A 22,164-nucleotide genomic window follows, 5' to 3' on the forward strand; every position below is an offset into this window, starting at 1 on the left:
ATAGATAAAAATAGGGAGGGCAAAAATTAGAGTAGAGGCCTAGAGGGTTAGTAAGTAGTCGACACTTTCGGTTTTTCTTGTGGGAGAGGATGGTTCTAGCTTAGAACACCTTATTTGCTCCCTCTTCTACTTATCATTATCATTATTATTATTCTATTACTATCTTATTCTTTGAATTGTATTACTACTGTTGTTTCTTTTACTTGGGTTATCTTTATTACTTTTGTGTTAGTACTTTTCTTTTTACAATATTTTCACCACGACTTTTACTTTTGCATTTGTCAAATATATTTTTGAAAACGCTTTTCTTGAGCTGAGGGTCTATCGAAAACAGTCTTTCTACCTCACACAAGGTAGGGGTAAGACTTGCGTACACCTCGCTCTCCCCAGTTCTCACTTGTGGAATCACACTGAATATGTTGTTGTGGTTCATGCATATCATGTTTCTTTCTATATCTTGTTCCAGCTTTAATGGGAGGATTGCTTTACTCACCGAGTACCGCTGTGATGTACGGACGTCCAATTATTTTTCCATGGGACCTACATTAATTTATTTCATGTAAATACATGTTATATAGACGAGCAGACGAGGAGTTATCTCTTGATCTCCTTACTTCAAGCTGCTTTGATGAGCTCCGCTCCAATCATGAAGTTCACGAGTCCTTTGCTATTAGTCTTTTCTTTATTCATGCATTTAATTTTAGTTCAGGAATAGTCGGGAATGTGTCCCGAGTAATCTGCCTATTCTTTAGAGGCTTTATAGTAGATAATTTAAAGTCATAAGTTGGTTTAGATTATTCATATGATCGTTATCAGATTTTTGAGTTACAAAGTTCAATTGTGCGAAATGATTTGAAACTAAAGTTTTTGAGTTGGAAAAGTTTTTTTTTAAATTTTTTTTTAAATGCTTTAATTTGCATGATAAGATAGAGAGTAAGATTAGACAGGTACAACTCGATTTTGTTTAGATAGCAGATGCGTGTCACGTCTCAATAGGATAGATATATTCCCTCCGTCATAATTTAAGTGTCTTATTTTTTTTTTAATCTATTTCAAAATAACGTCTCTTTCTATATTTAATAAGTTGATAATCAAATATCCTATATGACAAGTTTAGAATTACAAGATTCAGATGACATTTTAGTACATTACACATCTTTAATTCAAGACTGCAAATTTTAAAAGTCTATTTTTATTTCTTAAATTTTATGCTCGGTAACATTTAAATTAGAGTGGAGGGAATAATATTTTTAAAAAACCAAAAATTAAAATTATTGAAGTGAAATTTAGCATGAGTCCAAAAAGATACGCCCTCCGTTTCAAAAAGATTATCTTAATTTGGACTTAATATGAAATTTAAGAAATAAAAGAAGACATTTGAAATGTATGATTCAAAATAAATTTTTAATATTTATGTAGCTATATATTATCTCATAAAATTAAATTAGTTTTAAATATAAAAAAAAATTAAAACAATCGTTTTGGACTGAGGGTGTGCTTGTTTGCCAATTTCTTGAGGAAAAGGTTATTAGGTATATATACTTTAAACAAACACTTTGAGAGCGGTACGATACCTACAATCAAACGATCTCTCCAAGGTTTTGACAGAAAATGGCGGACTCTTCTTCTTCATGGTCAAGTATGTTGTCTGGAAAATCGGATGTTGAGAAAGAGGAACTTCTTGATCGAATGCTGACAAGGCTGGCACTTTGTGATGACTCCAAATTGCAAGACTTACTCACTAAGCTTCTTCCTCTCTCCATTGCTTCCCTTTCATCTAATGCCCCTCTTGTTCGCAACAAAGTAACCTTATCATTTTTCTATGCTTTTTACTCAATTTGGTCTCTTAACTTTCTATTTTCTTGATTCTTAGTTAAGTATGTTCACCAAATTAACACACTACTAAATGGGTGTTTTAGTATTCTATTTTCTTGATATCAGTGGTAGGACTAATTTAAACTAGTCATTTTTCCCCAACTGGGTTTCTTAATTTTCTATTTTCTTGGTTCTTAGTTGTATCATTAAGCTCCTTTTTATTTTTATTTTTTATGTTAACCATATTTATACACTACTAAAATGGTTCTTTTAATATTATGTTTTCTTGAATTTCTCTATATCTGTGGTAGGAGTAATATAAAGTAATTAGATTTTCCCCCTTCTCAAGACTTGTACCTTTTCTTGATTCTTAATTGCACCATCAAGCTTTAGTTTTATTGTCATGTGGCAAGAGCATGAATCAATCGACTAGCTTGTGAACTCTAGTTATTTAAGGGGTCGTTTGGTTGGTGGGATTAGGATAATAATCCCGGGAAAAGATGTGGGATTGTTTTATACTGCGGTTGGTGATAGGTATTAATTAGTCCCAGGACTATTTTATCGCACCACTGTGGAAACAACCTCCTGCAGAAATGAATGGTAAGGGTGCCTACTATAGACCCAAAATGAATGGTACTATAGCTTCAATCCCACCAACCAAACGACCCCTAAGTACTTTAAACATGGGCAACAGGCTTCTAGTTTGGGATGATTCACGAGTCTTGCACTTTGTATGAATTTGTTTGTATATAATCAGTCCCTGCATTTTTGAACGTGTTCTTTTTCTTTTGTTGCATTCTCAAATATGAGTAGCGCGGTAGTAGGTCTGTTTGTTTCTTTAATTTTCTGATAATGCTGTTTGTTCATTAATTTTCTGAACACATATTAAGTTGTACTTGTATTCTTTCCATTAGGTACTTGAGATTCTAAGCCATGTGAACAAGAGAGTGAAGCACCAACATGACATTGGTTTGCCATTACCTGACCTGTGGCAGTTATATATGGAATCTAATGCCTCATCAATGGTTAGGAATTTCTGCATCATGTATGTTGAGATGGCAGTTGAACGCGCAAGAAAGGAGGTCTGAGTTAAATATTGGCTTCACATGAAAAGAAGCTCTCACTTTTTTTTTTTGGGGGGGGGGGGGGGGGGGGTTGAATTTGACGTCATTTTGCGAGGCAAATGTGATTAACTTTGCTAATTCTACTATTTGTTGTTCCAGGATAAAGAAAATATAGCACCTAATTTCTTAGCTAACATTTCAAAGCTACCTCTTCAACATCAAGACATACTGTTGAGGGTTATAACCAAGGTAATCACATCTTCTTCATCTTGAATATATATGATTCTCATTCTCCTTTTAGTTGTGTATGGTTGTCAGGATCTGCAAGAAAGATGTAGGGAAGAACAGTAAGGAAAAGGAGAGTGACTCTAGTGGAGTTGTCCAGTTGTCCAAAAATTTGTGGAGAAGTTAGAGACTTAGAGGACTACTTTTCAAATTTAAGCATATTTGCTACACACTCCCACATAGCAGGGTCCGGACCATATGTGCACAAAATCTTATGAATATTCTTTCTAACGATTTTGATGTATATTTTCTTAATACAGAGGAAATGAATATACATACATATATATTCATAAATTAAAATGAATGTATATTATAAGGACAATATTGTTTGTAGGAAAAATGACTAAAGTACGCTATTTTTTCTTAAAGACATTTGGCATAAATATTACTCACCATTGTTATCACTTCATGAGTGATTGACAATGTACAAGACAAAGATGCAGCAAGAAAAAAGAAGACATGTTATGGAGTAGATAGATTTTCCTAGGAATTTCTTGTGAGTTTTGCAAGGAGAGGATTTGCTGGTGCATCTGCCATCACTGGACAACATGGGGAACTAAGGGATAAATTTCTTGCTTAGGATACTGAAAAGTTATTTTCTCACACTTTCACTGCTCTTTTGTGACTTCCAAACAGCCTCTTCGGTGTCCTTAGCTTGCGTTTCTCTATGCTTTCTGCTTAAGTACATGTCCACAGGGTTATATTATATTCTGTTTGATGAATATATGCATCTTGCAAGTAGACAGTAGCTAAAGCTTTCTTCAGAGTAGAAGTTTTGTTGTAGATGCCGTTAAGTTGCACTTTATTTGCCTAACATGACCATGCAGTTGAAACAGTCAGGAATAGTTCCTGGAAAACATTTGCATGATACTCATGATCTCTGTAGACACTGGTTTCAATGCCTTTGAACAAGTTAAACATGTAAAGAATACATTTATTATGCACCCAAGGGTGTGGCGTAGTGTCAATGAAGTGAGTTAGAACCATGAGGTCTCAGGTTCAAATCCCAGTAGAGACAAAAAGCACCGGGTGACTTCTTCCCATCTGTTCTAGCCTTGGTGGACAGAGTTACCTGGTATTTGTTGCTGGTGGGAGGTGGCGGGTCTCCCATGGAATTAGTCGATGTGCCCACAAGCTGGCCCAGACAACACGGTTATTTAAAAAAAAAAAGAATACATTTTATTATAACTGGTAGATATCAAAAGTTCATATGGTGCTTATATTGGCATCAACATTATTCGGAATCTTACCTCTAAAAGTGCTATTTGAGAAGTGTAAAAATTTCAGACTGGTTACTTCAGTGAAGATCCTTTGATAAATTGTTAGTAAGTGCTTTATCAATCACATTGGATTTTATTCACAAGACAAGAAAAAGTGTTGATCATGTCTGTGTTAAGTTCTAGGTGAAATCTTCTCTGATTTCAGGTGATTGGAGAGTGCCATTCTGCTAAAATAAGTGATGAGGTAGCTGCAAAATATAGAAGCTCTGGTGATCTGCCAGACCACAAGATATTTCTGGAATTTTGCCTTCACACGGTTTTATATCAGCCAACTTCTCAAAGGTTGGGCTAGAGTTTATACTGGTATACTATATTAGTTTGGTGATTTTGACACTTGAGAAGCTAATTGACTAATTTGTTGTAATATAAAATTTATCATTACAGCGGCACTTGCCCTGCCGGACTTTCGGTTACTCAATGTGATCGTGTCACTGGGAAACGACAATTGACAAGTGACTATTTAAGAAATGTGAAGGTGATTTGGTAGCTTAATGTACCATTCTATAAACATTACATGGATAGATTGGTCCCCATCTCTGTTGACGATCGGAAGAAAACTTATTGTTGGTCTATCTTTCATTATGCAGTTGGGAATTTTGAATATTGTTCAAGCCATGGAACTGCCTACAGAACTTGTTTATCCCCTCTATGTGGCTGCCTCTGCAGATTGGTACTTCTTGTTTCTTCGAAGCTGATTCTGTGGAACCTGATGTGTTTAGGTTTTATTTTAGGTAGTTGAATGTCTTTGCTCCCATTTGTGATAACATCAGCTTCTTTGGTTGTTTTTTTGAAAGTCAAGAGTCTATTGTTAAGAGAGCAGAGGAGCTTCAGAAGAAGAATGCCTCCAGTGTGAATTTGGAGGATGCAAACCTCGTGAGCAAACTGTTTGTGCTATTCAATGGTATGCTATGGATTATGTTAGAATGCAACTTATTTTACCCTGATAATGTGATGCTGGTGATTGAAACATTGAATACATCTTATTAGTTTTGGAACTGAAAGAAAATAAATCTCTGTTAGTGAATCTTTGCATGGGGTTGGAAGAGCGGATTTCTTATACTTGCAATTCCCTGATTTCCAGACTGTGTTCTGCACTTTGATCTTCAAAGTTTGTGGGGATTTTTCATCAATTGAGTTTTTCTATGTTTTGGACATGACCTTGTTTACCAAGGATTTGTAGAAATCCTTGCTTGTAGTATAATTGGACCAACAACATCAATGCTTTGCCATTCATCTGAGCTTTGTTTTAATAAGTATTTTCACTTTTCCTTATCTTTTGGGGCATCTACAGAATCTGAAGCTGTTTTAATTCCTTTTGGTTACTTGGTAGCAGAAAGGTTCTGCACTGTTCTCATGTCATTATTCATTGTGCTTTGGTTCCAATGACCTTGTTCTTTAGGGTGTGTTAAAAAAAAATCAACTCTTTGGTTTTGGTGAGATTTCGACTAACTTCTAACACCAGTATTAGTTTACAAACTTAGGGATCGTTATGATGGTTTGTTTTTAGGCTTAGGGTTTTTAGCTTTAATAGCAAATCCTAGAGGTATCTTTTGTGTTACAGGTGAGGGCAAGTGGTAAAATTTGAGCCTCTTGCTGTGTATGTTACCACTAACACTTTGAGTCGATTAGCTTTGGTTATCTCAAATGGTAATGGGATCTACCTCCAAAACTAGATTATTTGGAACTTTGGGAGAGGTCCATGATAAAGACGTTGTTCCTTTACAAAGGTTTGATGCGACTCTAACAAAGCTCTGACATCATGGAGGTATGGTAATTCTTTTATAAGCGTGGGGCTGTAATCTTATATTACAACTCCCGGAGATACTATTTTGCCAGAGCATTCAAGGCTGACGGGGTGACAAACACAACTAGACTGCCTGACATGACTTCTAGTCTTCATTGTGATGTTTTCCTTTCCCAAAGTAATGCTTCGAGACTACCAGGGAATTGAAAGTAGACACTTCTAAGAACCCAAAACATGGTATGCTATTAAAAGGATAGCTTTATCTGTTTTCTAGTAGAATAGTTTTATAGTTCTGCGCAATATTAACTTATTTCATCATAAGAAATAAACAACAATATGCACAATAATAATCTTGGTTCATTGCCTTTGTTAAAAATGCTCTCTGGCCCAGTTCTCAAGGTAAGAAAAGAAAGCCCTAGTCCGTCACTCTTTCTCCTCAAGGTAAGAAAAGAAAACCCTATTCCGTCACTCTCTCTCCTCAAACATACTTCCCGATCATCCCAAACCCATCTCCGTCATGACCCAGCACCAATTTCGACTATCTCTCTCTTCTCTAGCCTTTTCCGACCAACTCTCCACTGATTTTTCTTTATTTCTCTACTCCAAAATAGATCCAGAACGCTGCTCTCTTCGTCTAAACACTTTCTGGTCGCCGGCGAATTCTGGTCACCGACGTACTTCTGACCATTTACCGATCTCAACTATTTTCGACTCTTTCTCTCCTCTATAACCTCCCATAACCAACATCACACATATTTCTCTTTCTCTTTCTACTCCAAAATAGCTTCCGACCACCTTTCTCATCTCATTCAGACCTAAGCTATATAAATCTGAACTCCCAGCAATCACCCACTGTGATTACTGATCAATAGCCTAAATCTTCTTCTATTATGGATTCCTATAAGATCTATTTTGCAGCCGGTTTTAAGTCTTTCGATATTACGAGGAATGTTTCTTGTTCAGAGGTTTGGTATGATTGGGTTGAACGAGGCAGAAACGTAATGAGCAGATCACGTTTCAACCAGAAGACCATGGAATGGTTGTGTCATGTATTAAAAGAGGCATCACTAGTTAAAGGTAAAGTCGTGAGAAGATGGAGGTCTCAGGAACATTTTTCTCAGTTTTTTTGTGCCAGGAATTATAATAGCAAGGGGAGATATATAAGTATCATCAATTCGCAAGGAAAAAGCAGGTCGGTCATAATCATTCCGGACGTTGCGTTCAATGTGGGTTGGTTGGAGTTGGCCAATAAAATCAAGAAGTTCATTTTTCACTTTGCACCAAAGCCACTCCCAAAGAAACACAAGATGGTCGTTCCTGAGACTGTCAGAAGGAGTAAATGGATTACAAGAGAAATCGACGATGCTGTAGCAATAGAGAAGGGCGACACTCTAGTTATTGAAGGTGGGTCCAGTCCAACCCAGAACGAACAGTTACGCAGGAGCATTTATGGCTCTTTCCTTGTGAATTGTATAGAGGCTCCAACTCTTTCAGAAATTCGTAAATGGGCAAGTGCTAATTGGAACCAAGCGCATGGTTTGAACATCTACGAAATGGGGAACAACAGTTATCTTTTCGAGTTTGCCTCAATCATAGCTGCTGAACATGTTTTAAGGGGAACATGGATGTGGAAGGAACAAAACTTGAATTTGCAGTGGTGGTCGCCGACGATAGGGCAATCCAGTTGATGTGCCGCGGATTTGTGGCACATTCGACGCCTTTTTACTATGAATTTTGGTTGTTTTCAAGTAAGTCTGGTTCTCGTTAATATGTTTTGTGGTGTTTTAGGAAAACAATGGCCCAAAAGCAAAAAGCAAAGAACAAAGAACAAAGGAAAAATTGGCCAGAAATGAAGAATCGACGTTCCGTCGATCAGCCGACGGACCGTCCTTCGAAGCGTCGATAAGCTCGATTTTCCAGTGATGACAAAGTTGAAGACAACAAAGGACGAAGACATCGACGAAGCGTCGAATTGATCGACGCTTCGTCGTTTGTGTCGTTAATCAGGATCTGTCAACAAGAAGAGAGAAAGACGGAATACTCGACGGAGCGTCGAACTGATCGACGACACCGTCGAATGGAACACATTGCTGAAGGTACAAAGGATAGAGAAATCGATGGATCGTCGAACGATTGACGATCCGTCGATCTTGCTATCGAGGGCAATTTTGTCAGTCGCTGCTGTGCGTTTTTTGGAGCCTATTTAAAGAACATTTTAGGTTTTTTTTGGCAGCCAATTTTAATTGTAACCACGTGAACAAAGTTCCATTGGTGGGTGAGCATTGAATACTTCCCTTTTGGAGCTTAGTGAAGACAACAAGATTCCATTTTCCATCATCTTTATCACACTTTGTAAGCTTTATATCTCATTTATTGCTTACTACTTTTGAGACCATAATGTGTGAGTAGTTTCTTTAAATCAAAGTTGTGGACCCAAATGATGGGTGCTATGTAATGAGTGTCTAACATTGTATATATATATATATAATGGGTTGTGATGTGTTTTATTATTTCTCGCATTCATTGTTCATTAGTGGTTGCAAACACTTGTTCATGCACAAACCCTAGTTTATTTGGAAAGATGAACTAGGGTGTGATTTGAAATAATATAACAAGGACTCGGGGCGTTAACACTCGTTTAACTAACTCGCTTAGGGATAAGATGAGTTCTACTTGGCATATTTAAGCAATCTTATTTACAACTTTTCTGCATTTGGGAAAATCATGAAAAGAAATACTTTCTAACTATTGGAAAATATTAGAAAGTGCATTAGAGATTAAGTGCATACTAAACCCCGACCCATTAGAAATATATCATATTGACACCCATAGCATAACATCTAATCATCGCGGGGACACAACTTTGGTTCTCCCAATCCAAACAAATTCCAAATACTTCAAAATAGCGAATACAAACCAAATCTCTTTTCAAACTATTCGGAATAGGATTAAAGCCTTTAAAGACTAGTATCGCATACAATTAGTACCCTTTTCTCTTCATATTCCCTGTGGGATTCGACCCCAACCTTGTTTGGGTTACTATATTTGACAACGTCGCTTTACGCCATTAATAGGTGTAATTTGAGCGTATCACCAGTCCAGGAAGACTTTGAAGAAAACGTGGATCAGGTTGGTAGGCCTACCGTTGCAGCTATGGTCGCATAAAGTTTTTAAGGCCATCGGTGATTATTGTGGAGGGTGGGTGAGAACGGAGGAGGAAACTGAGCCCCGTAACCATCTGAAGTGGGCTAGAGTTTTAATCAAGGGTGGTGGAAATCACATTCCGAAGGAGATGAAGTTAGAATTTGAGGGTACCGGTTATGTAATTCAAATTTGGGATGAATCTTCGGTGAGATTTTACGTCGGAGAAGAGAGGGCTGAAAGGACTGCTGGTTTGACCCAATGGATAAAAGGTGCAGCTGGGGTTTCCGGGGTCCGCAACAGCTGGCAACAGTGATCGCCACGTGGGTTGCTCAGAAAAATTTGAATCCTTCAGAAGTGCACGTGAGATGGCACGTGAGGATCTTCCCCAAGGACTGAATAAAAGGGCTTTGGGCTCGCCTCTTTTGGGCCCTGATCCTTTGGCCCAAATTGTAAACTTAAATATTTCTGAGGAGGCTATCATTAGGCCTTCAGATCCTTTTAATAATATTAACAACCGTATTTGCCACCACTGTCGTAGGCACCGCCGCCATCACATTATCATCCACCACCACAACTGCGACCAATCCTTACTACCAACCACCTCTACCATCATAACTAGCACCACTGCCAACTAGCACCAATACCATCGTCAACCACCACACATTCTTCATCCACCACCACCAACATTGCCAATTACTAACGTCAACTAACTCAAATAGCACAATCACCACCGCCACAATCAACCGCCACCATCGCGCCAATCACTATAACACCAATCACCTCCACCATCATAACTATCAGCATCACCACCACTACAAAACATCTTCACCGACTAGCAAACATAAATGTTTCAGTTGAAAGTGAGGCCTTCTACGATTCGAATAGTCCACTCCCAGTATATTTGGAGATTCAACAACTTTCTCCAGTTATCGACGAAGGAGAATTTCGCCAAGCCCTCGAACAGAATGACATGCAAACAGATGAGGATGCGATGTCGATCATTCAGGTTGATGATCTACCTCTTCTGGAGGTGCAAGTAGAAGAAAGTGTACAAGTGGAAGAAAAAAAAGAAGAGGGGGTTATCATAGTCGAGGAAGTATTGCCATTGAATTCTACCGATCGAGCAGAATTTATGGAACCAACAGCTGCGATTCCGTTTTTTGTTCAACAAAACATTCTCAGAATGAGCGACGAATTTGGGTTGCACTTCCAGGGGTGTGAATATGTGGCCTTGGAATTATTCATGAAAATAGATGGACAGAGACAAATTATGAACGATGAATCTGCTGATCTTGTGACAGTGACTCCAAAATGTAGGGATCCAAAGAATTGAAGAGCTTGGAGCCGGTCAGTAACTTTGTGAGCTTCGGCACAAGAAGTAGGGGGGATGCTTTATAAACATAATGAAGGTTAAAATAGTGTCTTGGAATGTGAGGGGCCTCAATGATCTAAGGAAGAGGCCTAAGATTAAAAATATGGCGAGTTTGTGGAGGGCTGATGTATATTGCTTTCAGGAATCTAAGCTGGAAGGGGATATAGGGGAAATTATAAAAGATCTATGGGCTAATAGGAGGGTGAAGTATGCTCAACTGGAGGCTAGTGGTACTAGAGGTGGGATTATCTTAATGTGGGATAGTAGTATCTGGAAGGGAGTAATTTGTGAGGTGGGATCCTACTGTATTACTGTAAGTTTCAGTGGCAAAACACAAGATTTCTGCTGGCATCTATCAAGTGTGTATGCTCCAAATGGTAGAGAGGAAAGGGAAGAGGTGTGGTGGGAATTGAGGGCTGTTAGAAGCTTCTTAGATGGTCCTTGGGTGATAGCTGGAGATTTCAACACCGTACGATTCCCATCAGAAAAAAAGAATTGTAATAGATTCAACAAAGCTATGGAAGAATTCTCAGAATTTATAGTGGATATGGAACTGGAGGATGTACCTCTAGTAGGGGCAAGTACACTTGCAAAAAAGGGGAAAATCATGATATTGCTGCAAGATTGGACAGGTTTTTGATTTCAGAAGAGTGGGAAGTCTCTTTGAGAAACATTAAGTAATCAGTTCTTCAGAGAGTCACCTCTGATCATAGTCCTTTGATGCTGGAATGTGGTAACTGGGAAAGGATAAGTTCTTATTTTAAATTTGAGAACTGGTGGCTGCAGATGGAAAACTTCAAGGATAAAGTTAAAGAGTGGTGGGATTCAGGGGTTTATGAAGATAGACCAGATTTTATCTTAGCAAGCAAATTGAAAAATCTTAAAGGGAAGTTAAAAGAATGGAGCAAAACTGTTCAAGGCAATTTGGGTATGCAAAAGCAAAGTGTCCCCAATCAGTTGTCTGACTTAGATGTGGTTCAAGAACAAAGAATGTTGTCTGAAGATGAGGCTTATTTGAGGGCAGTTCTAACAGTAGAGTTTGAGGAGATTGTTAAAAGGGAAGAAGTGGCATGGAGGCAAAGATCCAGGGCTCTATGGCTCAAAGAGGGTGATATAAATACCAAATTCTTTCACAGAACTACCCATTGTCACAAGAGGTACAACAACATTGATAGTTTGTTGATCAATGGGGCCATGGTAGATGATTCAGCAAATGAATGTGTGGATGTGAGAAAGATATCCAAGGTTCCTGGGATTCTATGCAAACCGGACATAGAAATGGCTTATGATCATCTCAGTTGGGATTACCTGCGGAAAACTTTGGAGAACATGGGCTTTGGTCGCTGGTAGATCAAGTGGATAAAGTTTTGTGTCAGTACAGTCAAGTTCTCCGTCTTGATCAATGGTTCACCTTCTGGTTTTTTCTCTTCTGAGAGAAGATTGAGACAAGGGGATCCCTTATCCCCTTTTCTCTTTATTCGGGCAATGGGAGGACTCAGTGACACATTGAAAACAGCTCAAATAAACAACAAGATCAGGGGTTTCAAGGTCAATGCTGATGACATTCAAGGTCCCTCAATTTCCCACCTTTTATACGCTGATGATACACTAGTTTTCTGTGATACAGAGAGCGATCAATTGAAGCAGCTAAGATTTATCTTTATCCTTTTTGAAGCTATTTCTGGGCTCCATATCAATTGGGAGAGGAGTTTTGTGTATCCAGTCAATGAAGTTCCAGGTATCAACAGGCTGGCCAACATTCTGGGAGGAAAAGTAGGAGATTTACCCGCTACATACCTTGGCATGCCACTGGGGGCAAAGAGTAAATCCATGAATAATTGGAATGCAGTCTTGGAGAAATGCGAGAAGAAATTGGTAAATTGGAAGAGTCAATATCTCTCACTCGGAGGTAGATTAACTTTGATCAACAGTGTACTAGATGCCTTGCCAACCTACATGATGTCTTTATTACCCATGCCAGTTGAGGTCACCAAGAAGCTGGACACTTTGAGAAGGAATTTCTTATGGCAACGAAACTGTGAGACAATGAAGCATCACCTCGTAGATTGGTGTACAGTTATCTCTAGCAAGCAGGGGGGGGGGGGGGGGGGTTGGGAATTAAGAACTTGAGGTTACAGAATCAGAGCCTTCTGCAGAAATGGTTATGGAGATTTGCTTCAGAGGAACAATCCTTATGGAAAGAAACAATTATGTCTAGATATAGGATGGAAAATCAGTGGATAACAAAGGAAGTAAAGAATCCATACGGTGTTGGGCTGTGGAGAACTATCAGGAATCAGTGGCCTAGACTATGGCACAATTCAAAGATAAAAGTAGGCAATGGTAGGAAGACATCTTTCTGGAATGATGTCTGGGTAGGTCAACAATCACTGAAGAGTTTGTTCCCTGATATTTACATTCTGAATCAACAATAGAAGGCAACAACCTTGGAAGTCAGAGATAATCAGGGATGGAACCTCAGCTTCAGGAGAATGCTCAATGATTGGGAAGTGGAAAGGCTGATAGGATTTTACAACACCCTTGAACAGTTCAAGGATTACTCTAATGAGGTGGACAGTTTAGTTTGGTTGAAGGATAAGCAAGGAAGATTCTCAGTCAAATCTGCCTATAATTGCATCAGTAACATCAGTCCTCAACTTGGTTTCTGGCCATGGAAAATGATTTGGAAAGTTAAAATTCCATACAAAGTGGCATGCTTTACATGGTTAATGGCTAAACAAGCTGTTTTAACACAATATAATGTGATGAAAAGGGGTTTACAACTTTGCTCCAGGTGTTTTTTTTTGTGAAACTGAAGCTGAAACAATAAATCATCCTTTCCTTCACTGTAAAGTGACTGAACAGCTTTGGCAGTTCTTCATCAATTCAAGAGTGCTTAATTGGACTATGCCAAGGAATACAGTTGAAGTTCTTGCATGCTGGAACAGAGATGGTAATTTGTCAGGCCATAGGGAGAGATGGAAGATTGTTCCAGCTTGCATCTGGTGGACAATATGGAAGGAGAGGAATCAAAGATGCTTTAAAGACAAAAGTATCTCCTTCCAGAAATTGAAGATGAATTGTCTAGCGTTTTTCTATTTTTGGTGTATTCATGAACTCCCCCAAGAGGTAGAGGATATAACTAGTATTCTAGATTGTTTATAGGGCTTTAGGTGGTAGGTTTTGCTTTCTCTAACTACTGCTTGTAATTACTACTGAAAGTACACTTTTGGTGTATTTTTTTTGTTGATAATAGATATGTTAACTGTTCAAAAAAATAAAAAAAATAATCTTGGTTCAAACCATTAAAAGTTTTGTATTCCTTGGCTTAAACCATGTAATAGACTCATAAAATCAAATATTCACAACAACAATTATGCCTCAAAGAAGTTGGGTTCAGCTATATGAATTTTCCTTGGTTTTTGATGCCGCACCTGTCTTGACACGGGACGGGTGCGGGATACGTCTCGGATACGGTCAACCAACTTCGGATTCTTTGACCAAAGTCTATGGACAAATTTGGTGGGAAAATTGAGATTTTTGAAAGATAAAACAAATTTAAAACATGGAAAATGACATACCTTCAATATTATAGTCCTTTTGTCCCATATTCGTTGCTTCATGTTTCAGGCCAAACAGAGAGAAACCAAGAATTGAAGGGGTCGTGTTCTTTATAGCTCTATTTTTATAATTTTGAATTTTCTTAGCTGAATACCCGCACCCGTATCCACACCTGGATCCCCACTCCCGAATCTTAAAATTTAGATTTTGTCGAATCCGACACTCAGATCCATACCGGTATCATATACCTGCACCCGAGGCCGAGGAACTTAGCTTTTCCATTTGAGCCGAGGGTCTTTCAGAAACAGCCTCTCTGCCCCACAAAGGTAGAGGTAAGGCTTGCGTACATCTTACCCTCCCCAGACCCCATTTGTGGGATTATACTGGGTATGTTGTTGTTACTTTTCCATTTAAGCTCAATTCATGTAACCATCATATCAAATAAAAACAAAAGTGAAAAATAAGTTAGTTATAAATTTTAGTAATAATAAGGCGAAATACATAGATGGCACCTTTAAGTTGTCCACAACGACCAAATAGACACCTTAACTTTGCTTGGATAGACACATTTACTTGACACAGGTGTGTCTCGTGGATACCCCAAGCTGATATGGCTAAATATATGTCTTTCCCCCAAATTTCAGCGTGTGAAATGTTTAAAGTCTATTTTCCTTTGTTAAAATTATACGGGCCCCACATTTTCACCATCTTCCTCATACTTCTTCAAATTTCCATTCACCATTAAAGTATCATGAAAATTTCAACCTCAAAGAAAATTTATAGGGTCTAAACAAATGTTTAACCAAATTTTGACACCTAAATTTGACCCATAAGAACTAGATAACCCCAAAAAATAAGATATAAAAGAAACAAATTTCTGCTCTAGAAAATAGAAATAGAGGGGAAAGGAGGGGGAGGGATGGAGGAACAACGACGGGAAAGGCAGGGGAGTAGCATCGGAGGTAAAGAGGTGTTGAGGGAATGATGAGGATGGAGAGGGAAGGAAGAGCAGATTCCAGAAGAAGAAGAAGAGGGGTGGAGGGGAGGGTTTTTCTATAAAAAATGGAAGTTACAATTTCTTGAAAGAGATGTACAAAAAATTGCATTTTTCTTAAAAAAATTACTATTCTATTAAAAAAAAACACGTATCATCTGCTGATTTGTCCATTTGGGGCGTTCTGCGATTGCAGCTCACTCGTAAGGTCTGCTGGATCCGGGTGTCCACGGGACACACCTGTGTCAAGTAGAGGCGTTTATCTAGTCATTGACAACTTAAGATGTCTATCCGGTCGTTGTGGACAACTTAAGGGGAACATCTGTTATTTCACCTTATAACAATATTAGAAGTTCTCTTACAAGACTAAATCCTATCCCCTAACTATCTTTTTCTTCCATTGTGCCCTATCTTTAGCTAAGTCTGCATTGATTAAAAATAAAATATTCACGAGTATCAAAAATTGTAGGGAAATCTTTTTCTTCCGAATAACATGCTGAAAAATATTAAACAATTTATGGAAGCAAATCGACTTCCAATACAATAAGGCAAACTCTCATTTCTCTAACATAAATCCTTTTAGCTTACTTCAGATACCGTTACTACCATAAGAACAATGTCATTTGCACCCAAGGGTGAGTGGTCAATGAAGTGGGCAAGAACCATGAGGTTTCAGGTTCAAATCTCAGCAGAGGCAAAAACACTAGGTGATTTCTTCCCATCTGTCCTAGCCTTGGTGGACAGAGTTATCTGGTACCTATTGCTGGTGGGAGGTGGCAGGTATCCCGTGGAATTAGTCGGGTGCGCGCAAGTTGGCTTGGACTCCACGGTTATTAAAAAAAAAATAAAACAGTATCATTCAGAAAGTAGAAACATACACGTGAAGGTAAGTTCGTACCGCCGAAGTGCAATGTCCAACAAGAGTTGCACAATAAAGGGAACTAGTTTAGTTATTAACAAGTTATTACCCCCCCCCCCCCCCCCCCCCCCCACACACAACCCCCCACACACACACACAAAAAAAAACACACGCGCGCGCGCATCCACCATGACCTGCAACTACTATGAGAGGAACATATCTGCAGAGGGTCTTGTCACCATTCACTCACTGGTGTTACTGAAAATTATTTTTTAAGAGCTTATATCTTTTCTTGCCTCATATTTTTCTTCTGATGCATGTCTTTTTGAGCAAGAAATTATTTTGCTCTATCAGTTGCAAATAATGCTAACGATGCAGCTGTTGTTGTAGGTACCGCTGGAACTGACCAAATTCCACCAGAGTTGAGAGTCAGTCCTGGAAATCCATCTTTGAGAGCAAAACTGATGTCTATTTTTTGCCGATCAATTACAGCAGCAAACAGTTTTCCGTTGACTTTACAGTGTATTTTTGGCTGCATATATGGTAAAAATCCTCTCTTTGTGTGCATTAGTCATCTCTGTAAGGGGGCTATAAAATCGTGCAAAGCTTCATTTATGGTTTGCGTTGTTTCTTCAAGATCGTTTGCTGGTATTTTAGCTTCTTTATACACATGAGATGTAGGATTTAAGCTCATGTAGACTCCTACACTAAGATTTCTACTGGCCTCGAATGATTATGTTTCCCATCTGTGATGTGTCCTTAAATTATTTTGGTCCTGATATGGATAACATATGTTTTTTTCTTTATGCTTATGATATTCTCTAGAGTGGGATACAATGAAGGATATGTTTGTGCTTCATCAAAAAAATAAAGGATATGTTTGTGCTTGCTTGGTCTGGTTCTGTTGCAGAAGAGGTACCCTTTCCTTTGGCCCACGGGTTCAGTCTTTGGTTCTCAACAATATAAAGGGGCTCCTATACAGGAGTTGTCATCTAATAAAATAAGATAAGACATTATTCTCCACTAACGATAAGGGAAGTAATTATTCTCCTATAACAAAGTGGATATTAAAAATCTGATAGAATCAATGATGAAGAAGAAGAAATAGGAAAGAAATTGTACTGGTTAAATAAAGTGCAAGGATCTTAAACACTGCATTAACCAATAACTACGTCCGTATGGAGTGGACAAATCTCCAGATACAAAGATGATGTTAATTCTGAATAATTCCAGAATTTTTTTAGATACAAATATATATACTAAAACATAAAGATAACTCCTAATACATAGATGAACAGTTACTGCTGTAAATAACTACATAAAGATAACTCCTAATACATAGATAAAACAGTTACTGCTGTAAATCTGCTGTAAATAACTGCTTGTAACTACTGTAGATAAGTTCTGCTTAATATTTTATCTTATTTAAAACCAAGAAACTGACACCAGCTGATATTTTAAGTTGACAGATTATCTCCACATGCTTGTCTTGATTTTCTTCTAAAGTAAGTCTGTAAAGGAGCAGTCGTATCAGTGCATCCCCCCTGAAAAGTCGCCTTGTCCTCAAGGCGAAAAGAAGGAAACTGGTCTGCAATGAGATCATAGTTTTCCCAACTTGCTTCTTCAGGGGGACGGTCAACCCATTGCACTAGCAATTCCAAAGAAGAAATACCAGCTTCTTTGACCCATCGATGAGCAAGAATCTTGGCAGGAGATAGGGCGAGTTCCCAATCTTCACTTAGAGGAAGAGGGGCTGGTGGTATAACAGCTTGCTGACCATGAGCTGGACGGAGCAAAGATACATGGAAAATTGGATGGACGTTGGAAGAAGCAGGCAGCTCCAGTTCATATGCTACAGGTCCAACACATCGTACAATTTTATAAGGTCCGAAAAATCGAGGTGACAGTTTCTCGTACCTGCGATGAGCCAAAGAACGTTGACGGTAAGGCTGAAAACGTAGAAAGACATAATCTCCAACCTGAAAGGTAACATCCCGACGATGATCATCAGCTTGCTGTTTCATTTGAGTTTGAGCCTTTAAAAGGTTATCCTTTAGAATCTTCAACATAGCATCACGATTCAAAAGTTGTTCTTCAAGTTCAGCAATGCGTGTTTCTCCATGAACAAAAGGAGAAATGGCTGGAGGATCTCTACCATAAACAACCTTGAATGGGGTAGTCTCTGTGGATGAGTGGAAGCCCGTGTTAAAAGAAAATTCTGCCCATGGTAAATACTGACTCCATGTACGAGGCTGCTCCATAGCAAAACATCGTAAATAAGATTCCAAGCATCTATTAACCACCTCTGTCTGTCCATCAGATTGTGGATGGTAAGATGTACCCATTCTTAGCCTTGTTTTGCTAAGTCGAAAAAGCTCCTGCCAAAAAGCACTGAGAAAGATAACATCCCGATCAGATAGAATTGACCGAGGAATACCGTGGAGACACAACTTCTCTACAAAAAACATTAGCAACGGACTTGGCAGTATATGGGTGAGACGGGGATGAAATGAGAATACTTGCTGAGATGATCTACGACAACCAGAATTGTGTCATAACCACCAGATTTGGGAAGTCCTACAATGAAGTCAAGTGAGATATCTTCCCATATTTTATCAGGTACAGGCAAGGGTTGTAGAAGTCCAGCAGGTGCTAAAGCTTGGTATTTGGCCTGTTGACAAACTAAACAGTTCTGAACAAAGAGCTTAACATCATGCTTCATCCTTGGCCAGAAAAAGTTGGAGGATAAGCGTTTCAAGGTTTTTAAATATCCTCCATGCCCGGCAGAAGGTGTTTCTTGAGACTCCGAGAGAAGCTTTTGTCGTAGAGAAGACTGATCTGGAACAACCAACCTTTCCTTGAAATAAAGTTTGTGATCCACCAGGTGAAAATCTGGCTGTAAGGAAGAGTCTTGGCATATGGCTTGAATAATCTCACGAGTATATGGATCTTCCTGGAGAGCATCTTGCCAATTGGAAAAATCCATTGGTACAGGAAGAGCAAGAGCCAAAAATTCAGCATTCAACGGCCGCCTTGAAAGAGAATCAGCTCCCAAATTGTCTTTCCCTGCTTTGTAAACAATTGTGAAGTCGAAGGGAAGCAATTTCATTAATAATCGTTGCTGCTCATTGGTGGTAATACGCTGGGAAAGGAGATATTTGAGGCTGCAATGATCTGTTCGGACATAAAAATGATGACCCAAGAGGTAGTGTTTCCATTTCTGCAAAGCTAATACAAGAGCAAGCAATTCCCGGTCGTAAGTAGACTTCAAACGATTGGAAAAACAAAGTCCCTTACTAAAATAAGCAATAGGATGGTCATCCTGAAGAAGAATAGCCCCTATTCCTTCTGAAGAAGCATCACATTCCACCACAAATGGTTGAGTGAAATCTGGTAGTCGTAGAACCGAACTGTTGTTAAGGCTTGCTTGAGAAGTTGGAAAGCATTTTCAGCTGTGGCCGACCATTGAAAAGCATTTTTCTTGGTAAGTTCAGTGAGTGGTCGAGCCATCATTCCATAACCTTTCACAAATCTGCGATAATAACCTGTTAACCCAAGAAATCCTCGTAACTCCTTCACATTACTTGGTACTGGCCACTCCAAGACTGCTTGGACTTTATCCCGATCAACACCAACCCCATTTTCTGAAACCACATGACCCAAAAAAGAAATCTGGATCTGCCCAAATAAGCATTTAGAAGTTTTGGCATAAAACTATTATCTCTGAGAAGTTGAAGAGCAAGTTGTAAGTGATTGATATGCTGCTCAAAGGTCCGACTATATATCAAGATGTCGTCAAAGAATACCAGAATAAATTTGCGCAGGTATGGTCTGAACAAATCATTCATAGCACTTTGGAACGTAGAAGGGGCATTAGTAAGACCAAAGGGCATAACAGTGAATTCATAATGGCCAGAATGCATACGAAAAGCAGTTTTATGGATGTCTGCAGGATTAACACGTATCTGGTGGTAACCAGAACGCAAATCAATCTTCAAAAAAACGGTTGCTCCATGCAATTCATCAAGAAGCTCATCAATATTAGGGATTGGGTACTTATCTGGGATAGTGATTTGGTTGAGACTTCTATAATCCATGCACATACGCCATGTATTGTCCTTTTTCTTGACGAGAAGGATAGAGCTAGCAAATGGACTGGTACTTGGCCTTATAAAACCCTTCTGGAGCAATTCAGACACTTGCTTTTCAATTTCTGATTTTTGAAAGTAAGGATAGCGGTAAGGACGGATATTAGGTGGTTTTGAGTTAGGAATCAAAGGGATAGAGTGGGTGTGTTGGCGAAAAGGTGGTAGTATTGGGTTCTTCAAAAACTGATTCAAACTCATGAAGCAAACTCTGAATATCAACGGGTAGAGAATTACCTGAAGTATCTGCCTCCCTAGAGAGATACTGGAAAGAAACTGGTGCATCTGATTTTTGTGGAACTCCCTGAAGCTTATACCGTTTCCCATTTAAATTAAAAATCAGAAACATCTCATTCCAGTTAGCTTTCATTGTATTTAAAGAAGCAAGCCACTTAATTCCAAGCACCAAATCTGCTCCACCAACAGAGAAAGGATAGAAATCTTGAGTGATAGTTAATCCCGGGAATTTCACAACAAGATTTTGGCACAGACGGTTGCAACGTATGATATCTCCATTGCCGATCTGGACTCCAAAATAAGGCACAACTTGAACAACCAACTGTAATTCTTCAACAATTTTATCAGAGATAAAATTGTGGGATGACCCACTATCAACCAGAAGCAGCACCTTTCATCCATTTAAGGTTCCTTGAAGTTTCATCGTTGTGCTTGTTGTGTTACCTAGAAAGGCGTGGAACGAAATTTCAGCAAGGGCAGTTGTACTTGCATCCGTATCAGTAATTTCAATTGGCATTTGTTCCACGGATTCACCACCTTCAGTGTTGTCGTTTGCCTCCATAAGAGTAAGAGATGCTGTCTTGCAACGGTGACCTGGTGTAAATTTCTCATTACACCTAAAACAGAGTCCTTTGGCTATGCGATTCTGCTTCTCTATATCCCAAGCACGATGAGAAGGAGACATCTGTGCAGAATTTGGATTGGTTCGCGACACGAGTTGGTTGCCTGCTGACGGAGAAGGAACTTCACGTGCAGAACCAATTTGGGTTGTGTTGGATCTTGACAGATTTGGCCATTGAGACCCTTTATACCCACGATTGGAACCCATTTTTTGCTCAAATTCCATTGCAAGGCTCATGGCTTTATATACAGTTCTGGGCTTGTGAATTCTCACATCTGCTTTAAGTTCTTCTTTAAGCCCAGTAAGGAACACCCCCAGAAGACAGTGTTCTGGCCAATTCTGGACTCGGGCAGATCGCTTAGCAAATTCCTGGTGATATTCTTGTACTGTGCCCAATTGTCAGATGCTGCATAAATGTTCGTCAGGGTTCTGAAATTCAGCAGGACCATAGTTCTCTTGTAAAGCTTTAACAAGGTCCTCCCAATACAATAGTGTACGCTCACTGTTATTCCATGCAAAGAGATCAAGTGCATCACCCTCCAGATACATGGCTGCAACATCAACCTTCATATCATCAGGAGTTTGGTAATATCGAAAATATTTTTCAGCCTTCAAAATCCAGCCACGGGGATCTCCTCCTTCATATCGAGGAAACTCCATCTTTGTGTGTGTGGACTATGAGATGGATTCTTCAACCACCAAGGTATGTCCATATCAACATTTTCTGGACCCTTTCCTTTAGCGGATGTGATTAACTTCCGTTTGATGACCGCTGGATTGGACCTTCATGGCTGCATCTAATGCTTCCAAACGTGATGTTATAAACGTTAATTGCTGGAGAATCTGATCATTAGAGGGCTCAGTTGGATGGTTTGTGACTGGTTGTGGTGGCGGTTCGTTAGAAGAACGAGTAGATGCCATTCTGGATCTTGCCGCTCTGATACCAAAATGATAGAATCAATGATGAAGAAGAAGAAATAGGAAAGAAATTGCACTGGTTAAATAAAGTGCAAGGATCTTAAACACTGCATTAACCAATAAC

The 22,164-nt window shown here is 39.0% G+C and overlaps 1 protein-coding gene across 3 annotated transcripts in view; it reads left to right on the forward strand.

Moving 5' to 3' along the window:
• Nucleotides 1-1,539: 1,539 nt before the first annotated feature.
• The window catches only part of LOC132643671 (uncharacterized), a 47,262-nt gene continuing 26,637 nt past the window's right edge, over nt 1,540-22,164 (forward strand). Inside the window, exons 1-8 of one of the 3 annotated variants that reach the window (XM_060360171.1) lie at nt 1,540-1,803; nt 2,730-2,897; nt 3,039-3,128; nt 4,590-4,726; nt 4,829-4,919; nt 5,032-5,114; nt 5,239-5,345; nt 16,509-16,661. In XM_060360171.1, the coding sequence (XP_060216154.1) occupies nt 1,612-1,803; nt 2,730-2,897; nt 3,039-3,128; nt 4,590-4,726; nt 4,829-4,919; nt 5,032-5,114; nt 5,239-5,345; nt 16,509-16,661 (1,021 nt within the window). In that variant the 5' untranslated portion in view covers nt 1,540-1,611. Of the gene's footprint in view, nt 1,804-2,729; nt 2,898-3,038; nt 3,129-4,589; nt 4,727-4,828; nt 4,920-5,031; nt 5,115-5,238; nt 5,346-16,508; nt 16,662-22,164 lie in introns of those variants that run through there. The other 2 variants (XM_060360172.1, XM_060360173.1) reach the window with 2 other exon arrangements.

The sequence above is a fragment of the Lycium barbarum genome, chromosome 6 (genome assembly GCF_019175385.1).
Source record: "Lycium barbarum isolate Lr01 chromosome 6, ASM1917538v2, whole genome shotgun sequence".
NCBI lineage: Eukaryota > Viridiplantae > Streptophyta > Magnoliopsida > Solanales > Solanaceae > Lycium > Lycium barbarum.